The 26,316-nt window shown below is 44.2% G+C and overlaps 1 protein-coding gene across 1 annotated transcript; it reads right to left on the minus strand.

The window, feature by feature from the left end:
- Positions 1-17,451: 17,451 nt before the first annotated feature.
- Positions 17,452-19,483, minus strand: LOC114319212 (acyl-lipid (9-3)-desaturase). The gene has a single exon (XM_028266220.2). It carries the CDS (start codon positions 19,178-19,180, stop codon positions 17,837-17,839), a length of 1,344 nt encoding a protein of 447 aa, XP_028122021.2. The 5' UTR covers positions 19,181-19,483; the 3' UTR covers positions 17,452-17,836.
- Between the last annotated feature and the right edge of the window lie 6,833 nt (positions 19,484-26,316).

Below are 26,316 nucleotides of genomic sequence, written 5' to 3' on the forward strand. Positions count from 1 at the left end.
AGAAAATCCTAATTAATGAATTAACTAAGAAAGCAAATAAAACTGGCGTGCAAGCCAGGGACTGCCTTGCTTCTGATGGATGATGCATGTCCGGGTTGTCTTGCGGGGAAATCCACCGGAATGCCCCAATTAGCCTCTGTTTACACCTGTTCTTGAAATGCGTGCCAAGCCCCAAAAAGTTGCTGATTCTTCGTTTTGCTGCAACAGAGAGCAGGAAAGGGGCATAGCAATGTATTTGCACAGATATATGCATGTCTCGATCCTCGTGCCACCAATCACGCATACCGAGGCATGATGGCCGAGGAGTCGAAATGCACAACTCAATATAGAATGAATGCACATGGAACTACAGCTAAAACCTAACTCCATCATGGATAATCCGGAGTGTCGATGACTGGGGAATTGAGACACATTTCGTCACTCGGAGTACGAAATGTACCTCGTTTCCCGTGCCCGGGCTAACTCTTATTCCGGACATGACGCAATACGCATGATATGCATGAAATGCAACTAAGATACAATCCTAACATATACAATGCTATAGAAATGAAATGCCTCGAAATGCGTGCACACGGGCACGCAAACCGAGAAAATGACAGAATGCAATCTAAGATACAACCTAGTATACACAATGCTCTGAAAATGAGATGCCTTGAAATACGTGCACACGGGCACGCAAACAGAGAAAATGCAAGAATGCAATGAAAATGAGACGCCTTGAAATGCGTGCACACGGGCACGCAAACCGAGGCGATGGCGGAATGCAATGAGACCCCTTGAAATGCGTGCACACGGGCACGCAAACCGAGGCGATGGCGGAATGCAATGAAATGACATGAAAACATGATATGGGCTTATACCAACATGAGTGAGCCTCAGCCACACTCACATAGGATGCCGGCGGATAAAAAGAGGTGCCTCGAAATGCGTGCATACGGGCACGCAAACCGAGGCAATGACGGAATGCGATGAAATGACATGAAAACATGATATGGACTTATACCAACATGAGTGAGCCTCAGCCACACTCACATAGGATGTCGGCGGATAAAAAAGAGGTGCCTCGAAATGCGTGCACACGGGCACGCAAACCGAGGCGATGGCAGAATGCGATGCAATATGGCAAAAATGATATGCAAGCATGCTAATGGAATTTCAGCACTAAAATATGGGGGAAAACAGTCCCGAAATGAGGCGAAATGACATGAAATGCATGGAATTGTCCCGAAATGCGAATTTAGGCACCCGAAATGGCCTATAGCTATGCCAAACATGCACAATATGGACATGCAATGCAAAGACAGAAGCTAGACAGTCCCAAAAGATGCACTTTCACAGTTATAAACATGGCCAAACAGCAAGCATAGGTATGGCAAAAATAGCATGCAAGAATAGGGGCCAAAAGAGGGGTAATGAAACAAGTGATATAAGAGAAATCCAAACTGAAAAATTTCCTTCTACAACATTGAAAAGGGACCAAAAATATGAATATTTACAGTATATGGCAAGCTTCGAATCAATATACAAACATGCTAAAAAATGAGCACAAGATTGAAGCTCAAAAGGTGCTATAACATGAAGTATACAAAATAATCACCAAACAGCCAAAGACCCTTAATAAAACATGTATAATGGACCAAAATAAGCACTTTTCCAGAACTGTAAAATGGCCAAAAACAAAAGCATGGTAGGCTAACTAAACATGCAAGAATGGGGAATAAAAGAGGGATATAACATGAAGTGACCTATGGAGGCCCCAAACCATGAAAGGACCTAAATGAAACATGAAGAATGGACCAAAATAAGCACTTTTTCAGAACTGTAAAATGGCCAAAAACAAAAGTATGATAGGCTGCCATTGCATGCAAGAATGGGGAAGAAAAGAGGAGTATAAAGGTAGGTATAACATGGAAGTCCCAAATGGTGTTGAGCCCTTCTTAAATGTTGAAGAGGGGCTCAAAATAAGCCTAATATCAGTTTACAACATGCTCGAAAACAAATTGCTCATGGGCCAAAAATAGCATGTAAAATTATGACATATAAGAGGATCAATGAAGCAAGTGTATCATGGAAGGCTCAAACAGGGTTGAGCCCTTAATGAAAAGTGAAAATGAGCTCAAAAGAGGGCCCTTTTCAGTTAGGGCCGGAGCTTGAAACAAAAAGCAAGTGGGGCTTACAAATAGATCAAGAAAAAGGGTCAAAAGAGGAGAAGTATCACTTACCCTTGAAGACTCAAACTTTTGTTGCTTCTTGGACCAATTTGCAGCTTCTTTGGCCTTTGAGAAACCTTCCTTGTTGCTGGAAATGAGGTGGTGGTGGTAGAGCTTGGTGGTGTAGAAGAAATGATGGTTAGGGACTTAGAGATTTTTAAAGAAATGAGAGCTATAGAAATGGAGTTGTGTATGGAGGCTTGAAGGTGAAGTTTTCTAACCCCAAAATATGATCTAGCTTGCTTGTTATAAAGGCCAAAGAAGGGGTGTAAAGGTGGGGGAAAAGGAGAGTAACTTTCCCCCGGATAAAGATCTTTTCTGTGGGATAAAGCCTCACAGCTGTAAAGGGAACAGTGCAAGGAGTACGGCCGGCCTGGTACTTTTGTTGCAGGTGGCCGGCCGGCCACACCCCCTAGCCGGCCGGCTAGGGGTCAAAAAGGTCGATCAGATTTTCTGGCCGGCCACCAACTGGTGGGGTCCTCCTATCTGTGTACAACACAACCCTGTGGTTAAAAGTCCAAGAAAGTGGGTCCAAGGGGTTCAACATTAGCCCGGAAGGAGGGGGTCAAAAGGGTCAAGTTGAATTAATGGCCGGTCATGAACTTTTAGGGTCCTCTCATGTGTGTACATCACAAATATGTGGTTCAAAGTTCAAGAAAAAGGGTCCAAGGGGTTCAACATTAGCCCGGAAGGAGGGGGTCAAAAGGGTCAAGTTGAATTAATGGCCGGCCATGAACTTTTAGGGTCCTCTCATGTGTGTACATCACAAATATGTGGTTCAAAGTTCGAGAAAAAGGGTCCAAGGTGTTCAACATTAGCCCGGAAGTGTGAAAAACGGGCGCCGGAGGGCGTCGGAGGATGTATAACTGGTTGTTGTAACAATTGCTGGCCTCCCACCCTTCAGTGACCTCCCCGGTGATAAAACAGAGGTACCTGCCAAAAATGAACGAAAACCGTTGCAAAACGAATGCTCGGGGACCAAAACGCGCAGTTCGGGGTCCCGAAAATGGGCTGTTAAGCACCGAAAGTGGCGGTCGGCCACGAAGTGGGTTTCTCAGCCCCCAGTGTCCCTCAAAAGGGAGAAAATAAGATGTATGCCAAAAATTAGAGCAATAGGAGATGGTTAAGCGGTCCCGAACCGAGGCACACGACCTGACGGCTCCGAAAACCGGGAACCGGACTCCGAAATGGGCAAAATGGCCTACGGCCACCAAATGTAGCCTACGGACATTGAGAGATGGTCTACGGGACCTCTCCCCCCCTCAGGAAAAGAAACAGAGAAAACCGAGTCTGGTTCGCAAACCGAGACAAGGCACAGAAGAGGGTTCGGAAGTCCGGAGGCAGGGCTCACGGCCGCGACTCTGAAACTTCTGAACGAGCACATTATGCAACATCACCAAGCGCTCAATCGGTGACGTCTGAGTCTTAAGGTCGGTCAAAAATGGGGTGTCTACAGCCTATTCTGACATCTGATGGACTGAACAATCGTTTAATTTATGCACGATCATTGCCCAGCTGTTTATTTGTTTCAGTCTTCAAGATTTTGTTCTGCGTTGTTTGGTTGGTTTGCACGTCGGTTAACCGAGCAAGTCGTCGGTGGGCTGAGCAATTGCCAAAATTTTATAATATGTGCTGAGCAGATGCACTTCCCAACAATAGTAGACAATGGAAAATTATGTTGGCTCGGTCCCACTTAGTAAATCCATAGGTGATATTCGGTGTTTGGTCGGCCAAGTCATACTTATGCACTCTGGTTCGGACATGATCAATAAATCAACTTTTTTTTTTTAGCTTCTCTTCATGCATTGGTCGGTCATCTGTCATGTTTGGCCAGCCTTATTTACGTCTAATGAAGTGGTAGCTTGGCCCATTAATTCATCAGTTTCATCCCATCTTTAGGCACTGCTCGGCCTTCTTAATTTACGCACGACACTACCCCAGTTTCTGCTCAATTCATTCTCGTTCGGTCGTCATCTTTTTTCATATCCAGCAGCATATTTCTTCCGTGGTCTTTGTTGTTCGGTTGGGCCGTTGCTCGGCCATGGGTTTGCCACTGCTGGGCCCTAGAGGAGCATGCCATCAAATTCGCAGCTTGGTCGCTAGCTCGGCTCGTCGCCGTCAACGAATGAGTTCAGTCGGTTGCCGTTATTCCGTAGCTTGGTTCGCACCAGCTTTCACGCTGCTCGGTGGTCTCCAGTTTATGCTCGGTTACATCTTTTCAGTGTCGTGCTCGGCTGGCCACCATCTTCGTCTTGCCATTGGATTTCAAGCTCGGCACTGACAGAAGTACATACTTGACTATCGAGCTGCCACGCGTCCATATCTGATTAGTTTAGGGCTGCTAATGTGACGTAAAAGCAAGCCCAATTCAAAGTTTTTCTTGAAAACAAGCAAACCCATCTTACATAACACTTTCTCACTCTAGAAATTTGAATTTCCAGACCCATTTTTTCCATTTCTTTGTTGCCTTACTTTTTGACTCCAGGAGCAACAGTACCCATTTTTGGAACAAAGCTCTGACTTTGTTTTTATTCTCATGCTTTCCTTCGTTGGAATTTTAAAACAATTTTAAAAATCTGAATTTTAAAAATCTGAGCTTGACCTCTAGTCCTCTTTCTATAAATCCCAAACTTTTGTTTAGAAAGGTTGGAGCTTGCACCAACAACGTGGTCTCCTCACTTTCTCACTCTAGAGAATTAGATTTTCATAGTCTGGAGACAAACCCAGCATTCTCTTCTTCTAACTTCATCTTCCAGCTTCGTCGTTTGCAGCAAAAAAAAAAAACAAAAATTATCCTCGCCGTTATATCAAGTCGGATTTCACCAACTGGTAAACAAAGAGCCCATCTTACAACAAATATGTTCGGATTTGATCAAATACGACACGACGTAGGCCCACCGACATGTGGCTAGTCACGTTAGTCGTTTCATGCTCCTTGGCAGCAGTTCTGAACCTGGAATGTCCATCCATGCTTACAAGAAGATTGTGCCCAGAGTTAGGTCGTTCAAGTTTGACATAACCTGTGACCGAGTCGTTCTAATCTGGTGAGCAATCTCAAGCTGTTCCTCCAGTGGGAGCATCTCATTGCCTCTTGTTCACTGGGTTTTGATTTCGTAAGTTTTTGGAACTCTCTCCTTCTAATAAGCTTTTCTTACTGATTTGTGGTGGACATTGTTTTGTAAATCCTCCACTATTAATAATTTATCTATTTATTTATTCTCTCTCTTTTTTTTTCTTTTTTTTTTTTTGCTCTCTTTTTTTTTTCAAATTGATTTTTTTTATTATAATTATATATATATATATTTATATATATATATATATATATTTTTTTTTTTTTTTTGCAACTCACAATTTTTCTCTTGGTTGCCACAGTGGGATTGCTTCATCGGAGACGCTCGCCGTCAAGTTCCTCTTGATTTTGACACCGTAAGTCATAGAATCCATGTATTTATTTTCCACCTTCACCATTACTTTTTTGGCTAAGTGTAACATTAAGAGTTGTCTAGCATACGATTGCTTGGTCGGCCATTGTACCTCCAACCTTGCAAGTCATCCTTAGTGTAGTTGTTTGGTGGAACGTCGCACCTCCCATGGGTAAGTTTCGGAACCTAGTGGACACCCCGGCAGGAATGGATGAGTTCCGCCGAAGATATAACATTCCCAATGATGTCACATTGACATTGGCGGCGGTAGACGCGGATCGGTAGTGTATGAGCACCACAATGCCCTTCTCAATTGCCTCCATCGTAGAGGGGGGTGTTAGGTTTCCGTTGAACCCTTTGTTGTGTCGATTCTTTCTTATTTCGAACTTACACCAATGCAAATATCAATGAACACATTTAGAGTGGTAAACGGTGTCTCGGTCTTGAACGACCTCTTAGACTTGGACTTGGGTATTTGGGATATCCTTCATTGCTACTCCTTGTGTCGTAATAAAGGCGGTAAAACCTATTATGTCAAAGTTCGGTCGTTGGACCTCCAACTCGTTACTGAACTTCCAGATAATGACAAGCATTGCTCTGATTTCCTTCAAGTCAGAGGTAACTGGGAGTTTGCAGCCGAGGAGGTGGGCCGATCGAAGTGGGTTCCATGAGAGAATGGCCACCCAGGTCATTCTTTATTGTAGCTTCCTTTTATCCATTCGCTTATCGCCTGTGATTTTTTTTTTTTTTTTAAAGTGTTATTGTTCGTACTTGCAGGTTCAAAGAAGCTAAAAAGGAGGCCAGAGAAAGAGCATCCAAGGGATATCAAAGTTGCACTAAGGTACGAAGATCGGTCGGCCTCACATTTGCTTAACTATGTGCGAACTTACAGACATGTCATCCAACGGAAACCCAAAGTAAACAACTTCGCGAGGGACTCACTTGAGATTGAAACCGAAGAACAAGTTGGCCATACTACCGGAGCTTCCTCTTCCGCTGTTGTTTGTTCATCAAGTGGATCACTCAGTAGAGGTTACTCTCCGTCGCCAGACTTAGCAAGCGAAATGGCTCGTCGCCAAAAGCTAAATCTTGATGCCTTAGTCTTTGGATCTGATGATGAGGACCTTCTAGCTGTTTCGACAGTCGACACACGAGTTTCTTCTCCACCGATTGAGAGGTCTAAGGGTGAAAAAAGGCATGTCGTTATTCCTCCTCCTCCCGTTGCTACTCTTGCTCTTCCTGCTGATAGGGCCTCAAAGAGGAAGAGATCCAAAGGTAAAGAAGTTGCTGGGGGTTCTAATGAGCAGGGCTCAGTTGAAGAATGGGTGCCTCCCTTGGAGCATAACGGCCGAGCAATCACTACATCGGACAGCACAATCTACTCAAGCGACTTGGCCTTTGACTTATCAAAGACATTGCTGTTACCTTTGGATATGGTGGAGCAAAACATTTCAAGCGACGTGTTGATCAAGGGTTCGGTGCAGATGCTAACCGCAGTAAGTCTTCTTTTATGTCTGTCATTTCCTTAAGTTTGGTTGTTGAGAATATGACATTTTGGTTGATGTAGTGCATTCAGAGGATGCACATCCTGGACGAAAGGCGGCATCGTGATGAGCAAGAGAAGGTCAAGACGATCAACACGTTGGTCGATGCTGATATGTCCTTGAAGGCGGCCGGAGAGGATATAAAGGAGATGAAAGATTCAAAGAAGAAAGCTGAAGCACTGATGTTCATGGCCGAGCGGAGGGCTGCAGATGCCGATGCTGCTTTGAAGTCTTTAAAGTCTAATTATCAAGGGATGGTGGACGAGGCTGAACAGAGAGGATATGACGAGGCCGAAAAGACCTATTCGGAGGAGATTTTGAAGCTGAGGGACAAGATCTTTACTAAGGGTTGGACTGGGGCTCTGCGCGCTGATAAGGTGGAAGAGGCTTCTCCTCTTTATGATATTGACGATATCCCAGTCCCTTCGAAGACCGCTGCGAGGGTTAGGATGAGAAGGCCTCGCCAAGGTGGAGCTACGGATATTGATCCTTCTGGCCTTTCTCCTTTCCTGCCGAGCTCTTCCTTCGTTAGACAGACTGTCAATCCTGCAGAAGAGGAGCACCGCGAGGATGGACACTACGAGGAGAAGCAACGCGAGGAGTAAGTTGTTAGGTTGCCTCGAGTTTTGCTTTTACTTCTGCTTTAGTAGTTCTTTTGTAATGAAACTTGGGAGTTAATGAAATATCTTCAAGTTTTGCTTTAGCGCTCGGTTGGATAAGCTATGATACAAACCGAGCTCTCTTTTGTAATGAAGTACCTTCTAAATTTGCCGAGTGCTGAATTTGCAACTTGTACTTTTTTTTTATCTTGGAGTTCGGTCAGGTGGACCTCTTCTTTTGTAAGGCTAAACTCTTTTTTGTAATTGAAGTTTCACTTCAATGCACTCGTTCTTTTATTTTCGCAAGTGTTGAACTGCTTATCTTCAATTTTTGCTCATATGTCATGTTTGCCCCCGGCCGAGCAGAGGCTCTGTGGCCAAGCAGGCTGTCTGTTCAGTCTGACCAGGCTTCGTGCCTTCGAAAAAATTGAGTAAGTTTGTTGATGCCCCCAGCCGAGCATGAGCTCGGTGGCTCGGAAGGTTGTCTGTTCGGTCAGACCATGCTTTATACCTTCGTAGAGAAAAAATTGTGAAAGTTTTTTATCATGTTGGTCGGCCGCCACCTGACTTGGTCAAGTTTTGGCGTGATTTAACCCTTCGTAGAGTGTACTTCTGCCCATCTTCGAGCGTGAATTGTGAATTTGGACCGTGCTTTAAGTAACGATATTTGGCACAAATTCCACCAAGTTATACCACTTGGCACCCCGCTCCAACCAAAGGGTTGAGCATCCGGGATTGGCTTGAGTTAAGACCCGTGGCCAATTTGCTCCACCGAGCATAAATGTACAACACAAGTAAATAAGGACAAACTATAAAACAAATTTTCATTCATTGATACTTGTAACTTTTGATTACATCAAGGCATGTTCTGAGAAATACATTACTGTAAGTACTTCATCCTAAGAATCGTATCACTGGAAGTACTTCTTTAGGTTGGCGACGTTCCATGGTCTAGGGATTGTCTTCCCTGATAAGTCAGCCAGATAGTATGCACCATTGCCAAGTGCTGAAGTAACCTTGTAGGGGCCCTCCCAGTTAGCACCGAGTTTCCCTTCCCCAGGAACTTTCTTGTGATCCATTACCTTCCTGAGTACCAAGTCACCTGGTAGGAATTGCCTTGGACGCACATTCTTGTTGAAGCTCTTAGTGAGTTGCTGCTGGTAGGCCGCCAACCGAATAAGGGCAGCTTCCCTACATTTTTCGACCATGTCTAGAGCTTGGGCGATGGCTTCATCATTGTCTACCGGCTCAAAGATCTCAGAACGGATGGTAGGAAGGCCAACCTCTAGAGGGATGACTGCTTCTATCCCATAGGTAAGAGAGTAAGGTGTCTCACCGGTTGACCGACGAGGAGTAGTTCGGTAAGCCCAGAGGACATTCGGTGTCTCCTCCACCCATTTGCCCTTGGCTTTTTCAAGACGCTTTTTTATCCCATCGATGATCGTCTTATTGGACGCTTCAGCTTGGCCATTGCCCTGTGGGTAAGCCGGAGTGGAGTTTTGGAACTCTATCTTCAAGTCAGCGCAAAATCTTCTGAAGATCTTGCCATCAAATTGTGTACCGTTGTCAGAGAGAAGGACTCTGGGAATGCCAAATCGAGTCACAACATTGCGCCAAACAAACCTCTTAGTGTTTGCTTATTTGATCTTGCATAAGGCCTCCACCTCCACCCACTTGGTGAAGTAGTCAGTTGCAGCAATGAAAAACCTTTTATTCCTAGTTTCCCTAGCTAATGGTCCAACAATGTCTAAGCCCCACTGAGCGAATGGCCAAGGACTGGTGAGGGGGGTTAGGGCTTTGGCTGGCTGGTGAATGAGAGGAGCAAACTTTTGGCACTTGTCGCACTTGCGGACATATTGTTGGGCCTCCTTTTGCATGCGCGGCCACCAATACCCGTGTGTCAGGGCTCGGTGTGCCAAGGACCGACCACCAGTGTGGCTCCCACAGATTCCATCATGGATCTCATAAAGCACATCTTCTACCAGACTTGGATGAACACAGAGCAGATAAGGGCCCATGTAGGACTTCTTGTAAAGCTTACCAGATGGGGAGACCCAAAACCGAGCAGCTCTATGCCTTGTCCTGTGCGCTTCTTTTTTGTCCTCAAGAAGGGTGCCATTCTTCAAGTAGGCTAGGAGTGGGTCCATCCAACTTGGGCCCAAATCTGTGCAGAGGACCATTTCGACTAGTTGAATACTTGGTTGGGGTACATATTCCACCCATATTTTGCGGGCGTCTCTGGAGTCGACCGAGGAACCTAGGCAAGCTAAAGCATCAGCATGACCATTTCCCTCTCGGCCAATCTTCTCGACTCTGATGGCTTGGAACTTTCTGATCAAATTTTTGGCCTGTTCTCCATAAGTGGCCATCCGTTCATCGCGAGCCTCGTAAACTCCGGAGAGTTGGTTGACCACTAATTGGGAGTCACTAAAGATGAGTAGCTCCTCCGCGTTGAAGTGTCCGGCACTTCGCAAGCCAGCTAGTAGAGCTTCATACTCTGCTTCATTATTAGAAGCTTTCCAGCCCAACCGAATGGCTTGCTCCCATATGAATCCTTCAGGAGAAATAAGGACAACTCCTGCCCCAGAGCCTTTTTGGTTAGAAGAACCGTCCGCAAACAGCTTTCATACGTCTCCAACAAAAAGCTTCCATGCTTCGGCTGGGGATTGCCCTTTATGTTGGGCAGTCATAGTGACCAAAGCAGAGCTCCCTTCGGAGGGGACAGCCGATCCCGGGGTGAATTCTGCAACAAAGTCTGCCAGAACTTGAGCTTTGATTGCTGTCCGAGGTTGGAACTTGATATCAAACTCTCCAAGCTCCATCGCCCACTTTGCTGTTCGGCCTGAGAAATCTGCTCGACAGAACACCGACTTGAGGGGGAATTCTGTGAGGACATTGATGGTATGTCCTTGAAAGTAGTGAACAAGCTTCCTAGAGGCAATTAATAGTGCATATGCCAATTTCTCCAATGGCAAGTATCTAGTTTCGGCATCTAGGAGTGTCTTGCTAACATAATACACTGGTTTTTGCTCCTTCCCATCCTCTCTGACTAGCACTGCACTAACAGCATGATCAAAAACAGCCAAGTAAAGGTAAAGCTCTTCGTTGGCGACATGTGTTGATAGAAGGGGAGGAGAGGAAAAATACTTCTTCAAATCTTCTAGTGCTTCGGAGCACTGACTTCCCCACTCAAAACTGGTTTTCTTCCTTAAAAGTTGGAAGAAGGGCTTCATCCGATCAGAGGACCGACTGATGAAACGGTTAAGTGCTGCAGCCATACCAGCGAGTTTATGGAGTTCTTTAGCCTTTGTAGGTGCTTCAAGGTCTTGGAGGGCTTTGATTTGGTCAGGGTTGGCTTCAATGCCCCGCCTAGTCACCATATACCCCAAGAACTTCCTGATCCCACTCCAAAGGCACATTTTGAGGCGTTCAATCGAAGCTTGTGAGTCTTCAGAATTCCAAACACTTGCTCAAGATCTCTTAGATGGTGCTCAGCCAACTTGCTTTTGACGACCGTGTCATCAATGTATGCTTCCATGGTTTTACCAAGTTGGTCTTTGAACATTTTGGTGACCATTCGTTGGTAGGTCGCACCAGCGTTTTTCAAGCCGAAGGGCATCACTTTGTAGCAGTAAATGCCTCTAGGGCTGATGAAAGCCATTTTCTCCTGGTCAGGACCGAACATAGGGATCTGGTGGTAGCCACTATAGGCGTCTAGAAAGCTCATGCGCTCATGTCCAGCCGTTGCGTCAACAAGTTGATCTATTCGTGGAAGGGGGAAGCTATCCTTGGGGCAAGCTTTGTTAAGGCTAGTGAAATCAACGCAGACTCTCCATTTTCCATTCTTCTTTTTCACCACGACGGTGTTGGACAGCCACTTTGGGTACTGCACTTCTCGAATGACTCCAGCAGCCAAAAGTTTGTCCACCTCTTCGATCACTGCGTCGGTGTGTTGCGCGGATGATCGTCTACTCTTCTGAATAACCGGCCGCGCTCCTAATTGGACGTTGAGTCGATGACAGGCATAGTTGGGGTCCAACCCAGGAGTGTCATAGGCCGACCAGGTGAACACTTCGATGTTTTTACGGAGTAGAGCCAGTAATTGCTCTTTCTCTCTAACAGTGAGGGAAGTGCCGAGTAGGAAGAACTTATCTGGGTGTCCTTCTTCTACCAAGACCGTTTCTAGGTCCTCTACCATCTTCTCGGTCGGCACTCCGCCGACGTCTTCCAAAACTGGCTGGTCAGGTACTTCCACCATCTGTACTTGGTCGCAGACTTGTTTGGTTTTCATGGCGGCAATGAAACAGTGTTTGGCTACCACTTGGTCTCCACGAATCTCCTCTACTCCATACTTGGTTGGAAAGCGAACAAGTTGGTGATAGGTGGAAGGAACTGCCTCCATCTGGTGAATCCAAGGTCGGCCGAGGATGGCATTGTAGGGAGATGGGGTGTTTACCACCAAGAAGTCAACAGAGACCACCTTAGACTTAGCTATGACAGGCAGAGTTATTTGGCCGAGCGGCCATTATGTTTGCGAGTTAAAGCCAACTAAAGGGGAGGCGGCAGGTGTCAGGTGTTGCTCACTGAGGCCGAGCTTCTTGAAAAGTTCATAATACATGATGTCTGCGGCACTTCCTTGGTCAATCAAGACTCGCTTCACATCGAACTTGTTGGCCACACCAACTGTAACGATGAGGGCATCGGTGTGGGGGTACTGGATTCTCTCTAGGTCCTTTTCAGTGAACACAACGTTAAACCGAGAAGGTCTGGCTTCTGTCTTGGACTTTTTGGGAGGAGGTCCTACCGACATTACCTGTTGAATGTGGGTGGCACGTTGGATTTCTCCTCGAATTATGTTTTCTCTTTCGGGGTCAGTCATTCCATAGATAACATTGATGACCAACCTCGGGGCATGGTTCTCTTCAGGAGGGGCTTGGTCTAGTCCTTGCTTTTCCCTCGTCTTATCAACGTCTATCCATTGTTGGAGGTGCCCTGCCGTAACTAAGTCCTCCAAGTGTTGTTTGAGAGCTCTGCAATTTTGCGTCTTGTGTCCCTTCTCTCGATGATAGGTGCAACGCAGTGTTTGATTGCGCCGAGCAGGGTCTCCAGGCATCTTAGCTGGCCAAACAAAGAAGGCTTCCCCTTTAAGTTTCTCGACGAGCCTGTATATTGGCTTTTTGAAGACGGTGGTGATACCTTCATAAGACTTGGCCCTTTCCTCCTCATTTTCTGCTGTGGAGTGGGTCCTTTGGCCATAGTTCTTGCGCTGCTCATCCCTCCTTGGCTGCTCAGTCTTAGGCGGTCGAGGCGGTCTGACTTCTTCTTCAGCAACCGCAACATGTACCGAAGCAGCGTCATCTTCCACACGAGCTTGTTGCTCTATTCGAGCCCTCAAATCCTTCATGGTGGGGGCAGGTCGTTTCGTCAACGACTGCCTTAGCTTGTGCGAAGGGGGTAGGCCTTGCTTGAAGTATAGCACGGCCAATTGTTCACTACAAACATTTTCCTCCAAGTCACCATACTCCTCCCAATACCGTCGCGCGTACTGGCGTAGGGTCTCTTTCCGGTCCTTTCGGATATTGAACAAAGTATCTAACTGCTTTGGGACTCTGCTGTTGGAGACAAATCGGGCTAAGAACGCCTCAGAGAGCTGCGTCCAGTCATAAATCGAGCCATTGGGGAGTTTGCCAAACCATCGGAGGCCAAGTTCTCCAAGGCTAGAAGGGAAGACTTTGCACATGAGTGCGTCGTTGCAGTTCCAGAGGGACATCATCTGGCGATAATGGCTGATATGGGTCAAAGGGTCCGTCTTCCCATCATAGAGAATGAATTTCGGCGGGCTATACTTCCGTGGAGGTTCTACAACTTCTATCTCTGGGGAGAAGGGGGTGGACACCAACCGGTCTAGAGCACGACGCTCTTGTTGGTGTATGGACCGATCTAACTGATCTCTTTCCCTATTGGGCTGGCGTTCCTGCTCCCTATCTCGTCGACGTTCTCCTTCTCTGCATAGCCGTCGTGCCTCTTCTCTGTTATCATTCAGCCAACTTCTCAAATCGTGTGGTCGCTCGTCGCGACGACAATGAAAGGTTTCAGATAGGCGGCTAACGGTCCTTTGCCTTTTATGAGAATTCTCTCGTGGGTTATTTTTTTGTAGGTTATTCGTCCTACTGCTGGCCCCTTCACTAAGTACCGGAATCGGCCGACTACGCTCTCTACCAGTAGGACCACGACTGTAGTGCTCTTTGCGAGGCGGAGGGAGAGAAGGGGTACGTCTCCTTTGCGATGGTCCACCAACCGATTTTCTTGGCTCCGCTGGGGTCGCCATGAACTTCATCAATTGGGTGCGAAGCTCAGTGATCTCCAAACCCATTGAGTCGATGATGCGGTCACGGTGGTCTTTCTCAACAAAAAGGCGTTGAGACGTCTCAACGGCAATGACACGGCGTCGCTCCGCCGCATTGGGTGTCTGATCATCGTGGTCCATAAGGTCATCGTGCGCTGGAGGGAATGCCAGACCCTTATCTTTGGTTCTCTCCGTCATTGGAGTCCTCTCTGCTAGCCCAGAGTGGGGTGTATCTTCGATTCCCATCGCCGGAGTTCGTCGCGAAGCACACAGTGGTTTTCCCACAGACGGCGCCAATTGTGCGGGGGTGATTTCCGCACTATGAAGAAGGGTTGAACTTCGTGGATGAACAGCAGGCTTTGGGAATTGAAGATCTGCACAGAATAACAAACGGTGAGGCTGCCCGACCGGGGTTTGGTCGGAAACCCCTCCGATGGTAAAGTCAGGGACTCAGAGAGAGAGAAAAGAGAGATGAGAGAATACAAAGAGTGTATATGTGTTAAGTGTGTGGATTTCGGATCTCCCGAGAGTGAATAGTGTTCACCTTTTATAGGAGAAGGTTGTTTGTCATTCAAGTCCTTCTCTCTCCGCCATCTGTCCAATGTGTCTTATTCGTGGTCGTCTCCCATTGGAGGAGGACGACCACTCCGCCTGACACTCGGGTGCAGGTCTGTTTTGTTTGTCTCATTAGCGGACATCTCTCATTGGAGGAGGACGACCACTCCGCCTGCCATTCGGATACAGGTTTGTCATATACGCACCTTGTCCCTCTGCACCTCCACGTTTCCACGTTCTGTTCATACAGAGGGAGAGGAGCAGAGTTATTTGTCTCTTGTGGGCCCAAGAAAGATCTTCAGTGAATTGGCCTCCTCTAAGTTGGTCTGCTCTAGAACGGTTGTCCAACTAGGAGGTCCAATATGTTGCTCGACCCACTTCGGAGTGGTTCTGTCCATCCAGAAGGTCCACCATGTTGCTCGGCCCACTTTGGGGTGACGCTCGTACATTGGGCCGAACTCTTATGATTGTCTTACTTCGGAGCAAGTGTTGGCCATAGGGCTGAGGTGTCCGACCTAGCTCCACTTTGGAGTGAGTATCGCATTGGGCCTAGCACCAAGACTTGATTAATTTTTACTCACTTCGTGATTACAATTTGTTATTGTTGTTGCAGACTGGGGAGATATATTACGTAAACTCAAGGACAAGGATGAAAGCGAAAGAGGATCCGAGAACAGCAGCAGTGATGGCAACGGAGTACCAAGGTAGCTTTTCTTCACAAGAAGAAGAAGAAGATAGCTCTTTCGATGGAGAGGATGGTGAGAAAGATGACCATGTACTGGTGGTTGCGGGTTGCAAGAGCTGTCTGATGTATTTCATGGTCTCCAAACAGGTCGAAGCTGTTTGCCCCAAATGTTGTGGTCAACTGCTCCGTTTTGATCCAGTGGCATTCCAGTGGCATGCGATTTGGTTCCTTTTACCTAATCACAAATTAAGGAGCTATCCGTGCCTAATAATTTCTCGGTATAATGGCATTTAGTATGATTTTAATTTAATTTATTTATTTTTTTACTTTTCAATGATAAAAAAACGTTTCCTTCTAAATGAACTTGTTTCATTGATTTGATAACAAAATATTATGTCATTTTCATTTTGAATAAAGATTGAGAGCTTTATTTTTGAAGCTATAAAAAGATCTCTAGTAATGTAGTAAGGCGTGGAGTCCATATGTAATGTGATGTGTGAGCCTATATTTTTGTTTTTATTTTTTCTCTTATCACATCATTATAATTCTCTTTAGAGTTTTAAAATTAAAATTCTCTATCATTATTGTTTCATTTTACGGCATATCTTAAAAAATGTTAAACAAACTGAGAATCAATTTGGTAAAAATAACATGAATTGAAAGCTACAATCCTCTGTTATAGAGGTATTATTGAGTTCAAATTCCCTGACGAAAGCACATCCCTGTTCCAAGTAGATATTTTAAAAAAATTGAAAATCAATGACAATACACTTCACTACTACCACTTCCCCTTGCGTTGGATCAAGAATCTCTGTACTGAATCACTCCATAATGGTCTCGTTGTGGTAATTCAATAGTTTAAATTGTGATTTTAATAACTTTTTATTTCAATTTTAACTTGACCTACTGGATAAACCGTATAACATTACTATGGAAAATCATAACAAAAAACAAAAAAACAACACTCCTTTCTGTTTGTCCAACTTTTCATTAATTTCATTTCAATCAAGTTTTGACTTCATAATTCTTTTATTGTATTTGTATTTAAGTGGAGAATACAATGCATATCCTACAAAAATGTGTATAACATGGGCAGCAAGCAAAACCCTTTTTTTTTTTTCTTTTTCTTTTTTTTTGGTAAAATCAGGGCAGAAGCCAATACTCCAGAATAACACTACAAGAGGAACCAATCCCCCATATGTCACTTTCTAAAGCCATAGCCAAAACAGAGGGCTCATCTACCAGATATTCACTGCCAACATCCATACCAAGGGCCCTTTTGCAAGAATATCAGCACACACGTAACCTCAAGCCAGATTTGTTGTAGGTCACACTCGCAACTCTTTTCCATTAGCTCCCAAATTTCTTGACAAATATTGAACTGAGGGCAGTAGGTTCGTCTTTGTCACTTTTAAGCTCATACATTATTGCACAAAATGTTGATTGATATTCTAAAATTCATTTGAACTTATCTTTAAAAAAAAATTAAAAAGAAAAATCCATTTGAACAGACATTTTACGGGGTGGGACAAATTGAACCTTCTCTTATTTTCACAATTTCAGCAGAGAGAGAGAGAGAGAGATAATTCAAACTATGTCGGCTCTAGAAGTGCAAATTTGTTCACCTAATGTGAACAATACACACACTCCCATTGGTGGATGAGTGAGATGGTCCCACATTTATTTTCAAAAAAAATCAATCAATGAAAAGTGTAATGTTAGTGTGTTAACAGATTTGAATTCGAGCAATGAAAGCCCCCAATACTAATTCTAAATCCATAACAAAATTTGAACAATTTAGCTTCAAACTAGTGAAAAAGATTGCAAATTTGTACAATTCAAGTTCTCACCTATGGATTTCAGACACAAAATTCAAAATGACTGGAAATTCTACATAACTGATTAATTGGAAATGAAGATATGGATGCTGCTGCTGTTGTTTTTATAGTCCAACAAATCTCCAATACTAAAAATACTTTTGCTTTGGAAAACAGAGGTAAAAACAGTTGAAAACAATCACATCATAGAGCAAGAAAAGATGGATACCGTATATATCAGGCTACGCAATACAACAGCCACAAAGAGAGAGATACATCTTCAAACTATCTTTTGGAATTGATTGAAAACAAGAAATATCAAATGTTGCATAGTTTTCGCCTAGACACAAACAAAAATTCAACCTAACTCAAAATCAATATATATAGAGAAAGACTAGAACCTATAATGCAAAAAGCACATAGTGGACCACTAAATTCGAACATTGGATGTAGTTGGTCTCTGTAATTCACAACCCACCAAACTCTTAGCTGTTGTGTTTTGATAGAAACAAGAAGACAAAGAACTACACACAAACAAACAAATAACTGAAACCTCCAGGCAATGACAAATATGATTTTATTTTCTTGTAATACCAAGGATGATAAACCTTGGAAAACAATTGAGATAATATATCATAGCCAAAAACATGTTGCAATATTATCCATGAGTGTTGACAGCCTCCCAAACCAAATTCTTTGGGATTGGACTGGCAAGATCACGAGCCTGCAGGGCTGCATTGCGAAGAGTTCTAATTGTCAACACGTTCGCCTTCCAGAATGGAGCAATATTGTAAGGCAAATTGTGCTTCTTGCAGAGATCCATGACAAAGGGTGAAATTTTCCTAAGCTGGCATCGAGGCAATCTAGGGAACAAATGATGCTCAACCTGAAATTGCAATCCACCATGAAACCAATCCATCCAAGAAGCGCACGCTATGTTGAGTGTCCCACCTGTTTGCTTCTCAAACCAGTCATTTCCAGTAGGTGGACCAACATAAACACTAGTTGAGAAATGGTTCAAAGTAAATTGAACATGTTGAATGCCAGTAACCGCGAAACTTGCAATGATAAACATTAGTCTTTCTCCCCAATTGGGTAGGCACGAAACAAGCAGAGGATACCAAATCCAAAACACAATTAGCCCCAAAATCTCTTGACCCCTATTGGGTACTTTTCTCTTTGACAACAACAACATAAAAGATTGTGCAAACAGATTAATTCTAGCAAAACACATAACAGGATAGTATGTCCAATGCTGATAACTCACTAAGAACCTAGCAATGGGATCAAAAGTCATCTTCCTTCCATAAAAATGAGATGTAATTGAGTTAAAGAATTTCGAAGATACCACAAAGAATGGAATGTGTTGAAGATCCGGATCGAAATCGAGGCTATTGCAAGCAATGTGATGAGCATTATGGTTCCACTTCCACCAACCAATGCTGATCCCAGCAAGACAATTCCCAGTAAGAATCTGAGCCAATCGATTGAGCCCTCGATTCGGCATAACCTGGTAATGCCCAGAATCATGCCCAATCCAACCACTCTGAATCCACAAAAACCCCATCAATCCACCACAAAGCAAGTGAACCCAAGTGTTATCACAACACAAAACACCCAAAACACTCGCAACAAACAATACTGCCATGAAACAAAACGAAACAAAAACACCATGCCCTTTGTTTTCAAACAAACCCATTTTGGAAAACTCGAAAACAAGCTTTCTGTAATCTTTGGACGCTTCAGAAACAGAGTAATCTTTGAGATAAAACCCATTGAAGAACTTATCGAGATATTGCCAAGCAGTGCCTGGATGGTAAGCAACGAACGCGTCAGTGACGTCTTGGCCTGCGAGACTCAGCAATGGAAGAGCACCACCTGGGTGATCTTTGGCCCAATCGGAGACATCGTAGACCTTGCCCTGTATAGAGATCCATAGATCCCCTGCTTTGCTGTGTGATTTGAGGTCTAGGGATGTAATGTAGTTCTTGGGTTCAGCCATTGATTGATTTGAGAAAAGAATTGGGAGAAGAAAAGAGGGATTTTTTACAGAATTGCTTCTGCAAATTTGCAAGGGAGAGACTATAATGGGGTTGAATCGTTCACGGAAGAAGGGTTTTAGAGGAACAAAGAGTGTGGGTTGATTTATGGGTTTGTTGTGGTGTTTGGGTCGTGAGAAAATCTTGAGGCCGTGAATGTAACAGCCATGCAAAGATTGATGGAAACGCCAGCGAAATGTTTATATAGAAAGAGAAAGTGAAAAAATCTAGAGAAAATTATGGCTACATTCTGGGAATAGAAACCGAGCACCTATTACTATCTGATTTTGTTGATTTAAATGTCTATTTTGGCGATTAAGAAAAAAAATATCAATTTATTAATTTATTAACTTATTTTTGATCATATTATTTTTTTATATATTTTAAATTTTTTTTTATAAAAAGTCATAATTTTGATTTTTTTTTACCTCTCAAAATAGGCCAAAATGTAAATAAGTTGGAATTGGAGACTTATCCAAGAAAACATGGAATTATGGCTGTTATGCGACTAACAGAGCCCATTTTGAGGTTTATTTAGATGTTCCAAACTATTTTTTTAAGGTAAATTGAATAAAACATATATATAAAAAATCAAATTAATTGAATATCAATGACATGTTCATCAATTACATTTGTATTAAATTTTATATTTCAAATTACATTTGTTGTTTATTTATTTAAATACAAATACAATTCAATGGCCTATTGATTTTCGATCCATTTGATTTTTTATAAATATGTTTTATTCAATATATTTTAAAAAATAAATGATTTAAATTATTGTACGGGGAAGAAATAATTCTCCTCATATAATCCTGTTGACTAAGTCCACGCTCCTCCGTACGACGTCGCTTTGTCACCTGAAAACACAAACGTGAGCTAGCCGGCGGGTGTGTGCCGGAAACCTCTCCGATGCCTAAGTCAGAAAACTTGACAAATAGACAAAGCTCAATGTATTCAGGAAGCAAAATTGTATGTTGTGTTATGTTACCTCCTCCAAGGTGATGCTAGTGAGCTTTTATAGGTTTCGAGTGGCCCAATCCTAGTAGGACTTTTATTTCTCCATGCAGAGTCCTCCTAGGATTCATACTCCTAAAGGATAATGCTTATCCTGTTACACCTCCCACTGCTTAAACCAAGTGGGATGGTTTTTACCACGGCCGAACTACCATTTGACCGAAATACCCATGGCTATGCACAGCCGCAGAATAAGCCGAACTATCATTGGTTCGGTTTTGTCGCTCGTTATACCTTATCTCGGTTCTCCTTTGTATGAACCATGGTGTGCTAGGACCGAGCTATCCGGAATACGTCATAACTGGACTAACTCGAAGACCGGACTAACTCCAAGTGGTCAAAAACCGAAGTAGCTTTACAATTCCTGAGCCGAAGTAACTTTATCTCTTTTGGCCGGAGTAACTTCATCTCTATTGGCCGGAGTAACTTTTCGGCCCTTTCTACCCAGTCCTTCGCACTTTGGGCCATAAAGTCCATCTCATAGCTCGACCCAATTTTCACCAAAAATTACCCTCTCAATTGCCCCTTAATTCCATCTGCACAGCATGATTGGGATTACCTAGTGACCAGCCGAGCCAACGTTTTTAAGCTTTTCCAGCCGAGCTAAAAAATCCCTTTAGCCTTCTGGCCGAGCTTATTTCACTCCAGGCCATTTTTGTCCGGTCAAAACGTCTCTTCAATCACTGACTGTAACGCTTCACTTTCCAATGACACGTGGCAGGCTCTGATAAGCTGTGGGCAGCTGTCACGCCGCCCTCGTACCACGAAAATTTTGAACAGTTTCCCGCTCTTTCTCTCTCCCTTTTCACAAAACAAATCATTCACCCACATATTTCACCCTTTCCTTTCTTCGCGCCTCTGCTCTTCTAACCTGGTTCGTGTTCTTCTTTTGCTGTTACTGTTTTCATCTCCAGTCCCCTTTTCTTTAATCTGGTAAGCAAATCTACTTTCCTTCCATGTTTTTGCTTTTGTATTTGTTCTATGCATTTTGTTTACTGTATTTTTGCAAAACATGTTCTTCCTTTTCTGCTTCCCTTCTATACCTCCATGAAAAAATTAGTAGAACTCATGCGTGTATGAACTATTCTGTAGAAAACTAGTCTTGGATCCAAAATCATGTAGCAACCGAACTAGGATACTGTTTGTCCTATATAGGTAGATTACTTTAGCAAATAACCGAACTAGAACTTGTAGAAGAAACAACAGTTTCAGTAGGTTATCAACTCTTGAATAACTCTAACCGGGATAATCCCACCGAACGAAGTTTGACTTTATTAACTAAGGAACCTCGATCTTCAACCGAGCTAAGCCTTTGGGGCTAAGCCAGCTTTCCTAGTTTCTAAACCAAACTCAGAAAGCTGCCCTTAGAGGCTCAGCCGAAATAACAAAACTCCTAGTTCAACCGATTTAGGCCTTTGGGGCTGAACCAACTTTCTTAGTTTTTTAGACCGAACTCAGAAAGCTACCCCTAGACGATGAACCGGTCTAACAAAAATTGTTTCCAAGGCCAGTATGCCGATATGCCTACCAAGATTTGGCTAATAAGAACCTTACTCAAACCGAGCTACCAAGCATTTTGCTGAACCGAGATAGAAGCTGTCCATAAAGCCGAAGTAGGACTCTTTTACCTCGCTTTTAATTTGTAGCATGGTCCAATGATCTGTGCTTAACTCCTGTGTTTTCTACTTTGCAGACTTAGGTTACCCAGGCACTCTTGCGTGCGCTCAACCGAGCTACTGAGCACACTTTTTTTCACCGATATAAATTATTCGTAAATTATACGATAGATGGGGAAGTATAGATACCTAGTAAATACTCCGGGCGGCCTAGCCGAATTCAGGAAAGACTACCAAATACCTGATGACGTCCATCTGGTCTTGGCCGAAAAAGACGTCATTCCTTGGGACAATGAAGGCTTCGTCCCCTTCACTCCTTTATCCATTATAGAAACCGGACTACGGTTTCCAGTCCATCCATTGATTTGCGAGTTCCTTAGGCAAACCAGACTATGCCCAACCCAACTATCTACTAACTCCTACCGCATCATTATGGGAATAGCCGAACTGAACCGCCAAGCCGGACTAAACCTTGGCCTGGCTGAAATCTTCCATCAATATTCCATCGGCTCAAAAGAAGATGGGTGGGTTTATTATCTTAGAATACGTCGCCGCCGAGAGAAGATAATTAAATATACACCGGACAAAGACTTAAACGACGATGATTTTTTCTGGGTCTCTAGGAACTTTGAGGATTTTCAAGCCCAAATTCCTGGCCGACCTATAAATTAGAAAAAAGGAGAGCCCGGTAATTTAACTTCGGTCTTCTTTCTTGCATTTTTTTTTATTTCGGTTTGTTAGTCTATCAACCGAGCTAACAGTTCTTCTCTTGCAGATTCTGCCCACCTTCATTCCTTATACAGTTATCCAAACCTTGTAACTTTGCGAGCCGCACTACGATATCCAGAACGTAGCTGGGCCAAATTGCTGCAATTCGAGCCGACCTACCGATACAGCGGTCGCCGGAAAGCCAGAGTAACTGACTTCCTTCTTGAAGACGCCCCAGAACCGGACCCATCCTTGCCCGAGATTAGACTAGTCCCACTTACAGCTGAAGAAGAGATGGCAAAAAAGAATAGAGTCAGGGTCCTTTTAACCAAGACAACCAGGCCCGAAGTAACGCCACCCAGCCAATCGCAGCCTGCTGTTGTGGCCCTCCCCCCTCAACAGCCGTCCTCTTCCCGCCGAACCAAGCGAGCTCGGACTGCCGAAACCGAGCAAACTTTGGTTGATGAAGAAGAACCTGCTCTTCCACCGAGCTTACCACCGAGCCCCCAACCGGAGCCCTCTGACCGAACGTCCGGTTGCTGGGCACCGAAACTTACTTTCAACAACCGAGACATCCAAGCCTCGGACTCAATTGTTGCTGAAAAAGACCATCAGTTGGCCTTCAATCTGGCCAAGGGTGTGTGCCTCCCCAAAGACATGGAGTACCACCAAAAACAACTGAACACCGAACTGAAGGCCATCCGGTCAACGACAAAATCCATGATTCTGGTAAGTGACTTCAGTCGCCTCTCTGTCTACTTTTCTTTTTTCAACTTTTACTTCGGCTAAAGGGAGATCTTTGCTTTGTCAAGCCATTCAGAAAAACCAAATCACTCATAGGAAAGTGCTGGAGCTTAGGAAAATAACAAGGCAAGCCGCGGCAGAGGCTGAAGCAAAAGCGACCGAGCTAGAGGAGGCCAGAAAGCAAATGGCCGAGCTACAAGGTGAGATCGGCAGACTGACCGGACTGGTTAGTTCGGCCGAAGCCGAAAAGCAGAAGGCTGCCATTGCTCTGAAGGACAAGCACCTGCGCGAGCTGGTAAAGCTTGAAAAGAAGAAAGATGCCGAAATATCCCAGGCGAAGGAGAGCGCAAAAGAGGCCGAAAAGAAAGGCTTTAAGGAGGCAGAGGATATATATGTCAAACAGTGTGGGGCCGCCAAGGATCTGTTCTTTAAGTGCGGCTGGAGGGGAGCCGTTGAGAAGCTCGGTCATGATCCACAGACCGAGGTTTTCAACCCTCCAGCCTACTTTATACCGAACTCCCTCATGGAATATGCAAATGCCATGCAACAGCAGTTTCTTGAGGGCTCAGACTCTGATGAAGACTCTGCCCCTGAGGATACTCCGGTTGTGTATGTAGATCAGGCAGTTCGGTCGGAGCCCATGGTGGAAGATCTAACTATTGAACAACCAGGTGAAACCGTGGTTCCGACCGAAACCACTCTTGCGACTGAGAACGACCTTCCGCCTGAAACCGGTCTTCATGTTGAAGCCGATGCTGCCTTTGACGCCGAAATCGAAGATCTTTTTTCTTGATTTTTCACTTTTTCTCTTTTTTGATACTTTTTGTCTTTGTAACCGGGCTATGCCCCCCTGTACTTGCTTTTCAATGAATGAGAATTTTGTTTGAACTTTTATTCCGGTTTTGGTTTTTGTTTGTTCGGACTAACTTATGCTTACCAGCCAACCACTCTTTAGCCGACATCATTACTTCGGCTGAGGAGTACTCAGAGTTGGTGTTAATCCAGCCAACCACTCTTCAGCCATACCCATACTTCGGCTGAAGAGTACTAAGAGTTGGTTTAATCCAGCCAACCACTCTTCGGCCATACCCATAGTTCGGCTGAAAAGTACAAAGAGTTAGTTTAATCCAGCCAACCACTCTTCAGCCATACCCATACTTTGGCTGAAGAGTACAAAGAGTTGGTTTAATCCAGCCAACCACTCTTCAGCCATACCCATACTTTGGCTGAAGAGTACAAAGAGTTGGTTTATTCTAGCCAACCACTCTTCAGCCATACCCATACTTCGGCTGAAGAGTACTAAGAGTTGGTTTATTCCAGCCAACCGCTCTTCAGCCATACCCATACTTCGGCTGAAGAGTACTAAGAGTTGGTTTAATCCAGCCAACCATTCTTCAGCCATACCCATACTTCGGCTGAGGAGTTCAAAGAGTTGGTTTAATCCAGCCAACCTCTAAGTTAGTTTTTTTTTCAGCTAACTTAGAACAGTATTTGGTTATTCCGACCAAATGTCCTGCAGCCTGGATCCTTATCCTGGGCTTAGGAAGGGTGTTGGTTTATTCCAGCCAACCTCTAAGTTAGTTGTTTTTTTTTTTTTTTTTTTTTTAGCTAACATAGAATAAAAGGTTTGCGATATTCCTGTCTGTACTAAAACTAACTTTTACAAAGAACAACTTATGCTGAAAAAGAATTGATTGTCTTATTGAGGAAAGAGAGAATTACATATGTTTGAAAAGAAAGAAGCTAAAAATAAAATAACTTGAGATTGGCCGTGTTCCATGGCTTAGGGATTGCTTTGCCGTCCTTGTCTTCTAGGTGGTATGCCCCTTTGCCTACTAACCCAACCACTTTGTAAGGACCTTCCCAGTTTGGCCCTAACTTGCCATCTCCTGGTACCAAGGTGTTTCCCATTACTTTGCGCAGTACCCAATCGCCGATCTTGAATTGTCTTGGATGCACCTTTTTGTTGTATTTTCTAATTAACTCTCTTTGGTATGAAGCAATGTGAACCAGTGCCCTTTCTCTTTTTTCTTCCGCAAGGTCGAGTTCTAGCACTATGGCTTCTTCATTTAGGTCTGGATCAAAATTTTCGCTTCGAATTGTGGGGAGGCCAACTTCCAGTGGGATTATTGCTTCCATTCCATAGGCTAAGGAGAATGGTGTCTCTCCTGTTGATCGTCGAGGTGTGGTGCGGTAGGCCCATAAAACATGAGGAAGTTCGTCCGCCCACTTGCCTTTTGCCTTCTCTAATCTTTTCTTAAGTCCATCCAAAACAACTTTATTTGATGCTTCAGCTTGGCCATTCGCTTGAGGATATGCCGGTGTAGAATTGTAGAACTCTATCTTGTACTCATCGCAAAAGCTTCTGAAGATTCTGCCGTCGAACTGAGTGCCATTGTCTGAGATTAGGGCTTTTGGTATGCCAAACCGAGTGATGATATTCTGCCAAACGAACTTCTTTACATCTTTTTCCTTGATTGTTGCCAATGCTTCTGCTTCCACCCACTTTGTGAAGTAGTCTGTTGCTGCGATAAAGAATTTCCTGCCGCCGGGCGCTGTTGGCAGTGGTCCAACTATGTCCAAGCCCCACATTGCGAACGGCCATGGGCTAGTCAATGGTAGGAGTACTCTAGCTGGTTGATGTATTTGATGTGCAAATTTCTGACATTTTTCACACTTTTTTACATATTTCTCTGAGTCTGCCTGCATATATGGCCACCAATAACCTTGCGAAATGGCTTTGTAAGCTAGCGACCTTCCCCCTTGATGGCTTCCGCACACCCCCTCGTGTATTTCGAACAAGAATGCTTCCACTTTGCTGGGATGAACGCACTTTAGATAAGGTCCTGAGAATGACTTCTTGTATAATGCAAATGATGGAGATAGCCAAAATCGCTGCGATTTCGCTCTTATTCTGTTGGCTTCTTTTTTCTCTTCTGGGAGGATGCCGTCTTTTAGGAACAGGATGATGGGATCCATCCAAGAGGGGCCTAGTTCTGTGCAACATACTTCTT

Source organism: Camellia sinensis, chromosome 13 (assembly GCF_055761805.1).
Source record: "Camellia sinensis isolate YWXY chromosome 13, ASM5576180v1, whole genome shotgun sequence".
In the NCBI taxonomy this organism is placed as follows: Eukaryota; Viridiplantae; Streptophyta; class Magnoliopsida; order Ericales; family Theaceae; genus Camellia; species Camellia sinensis.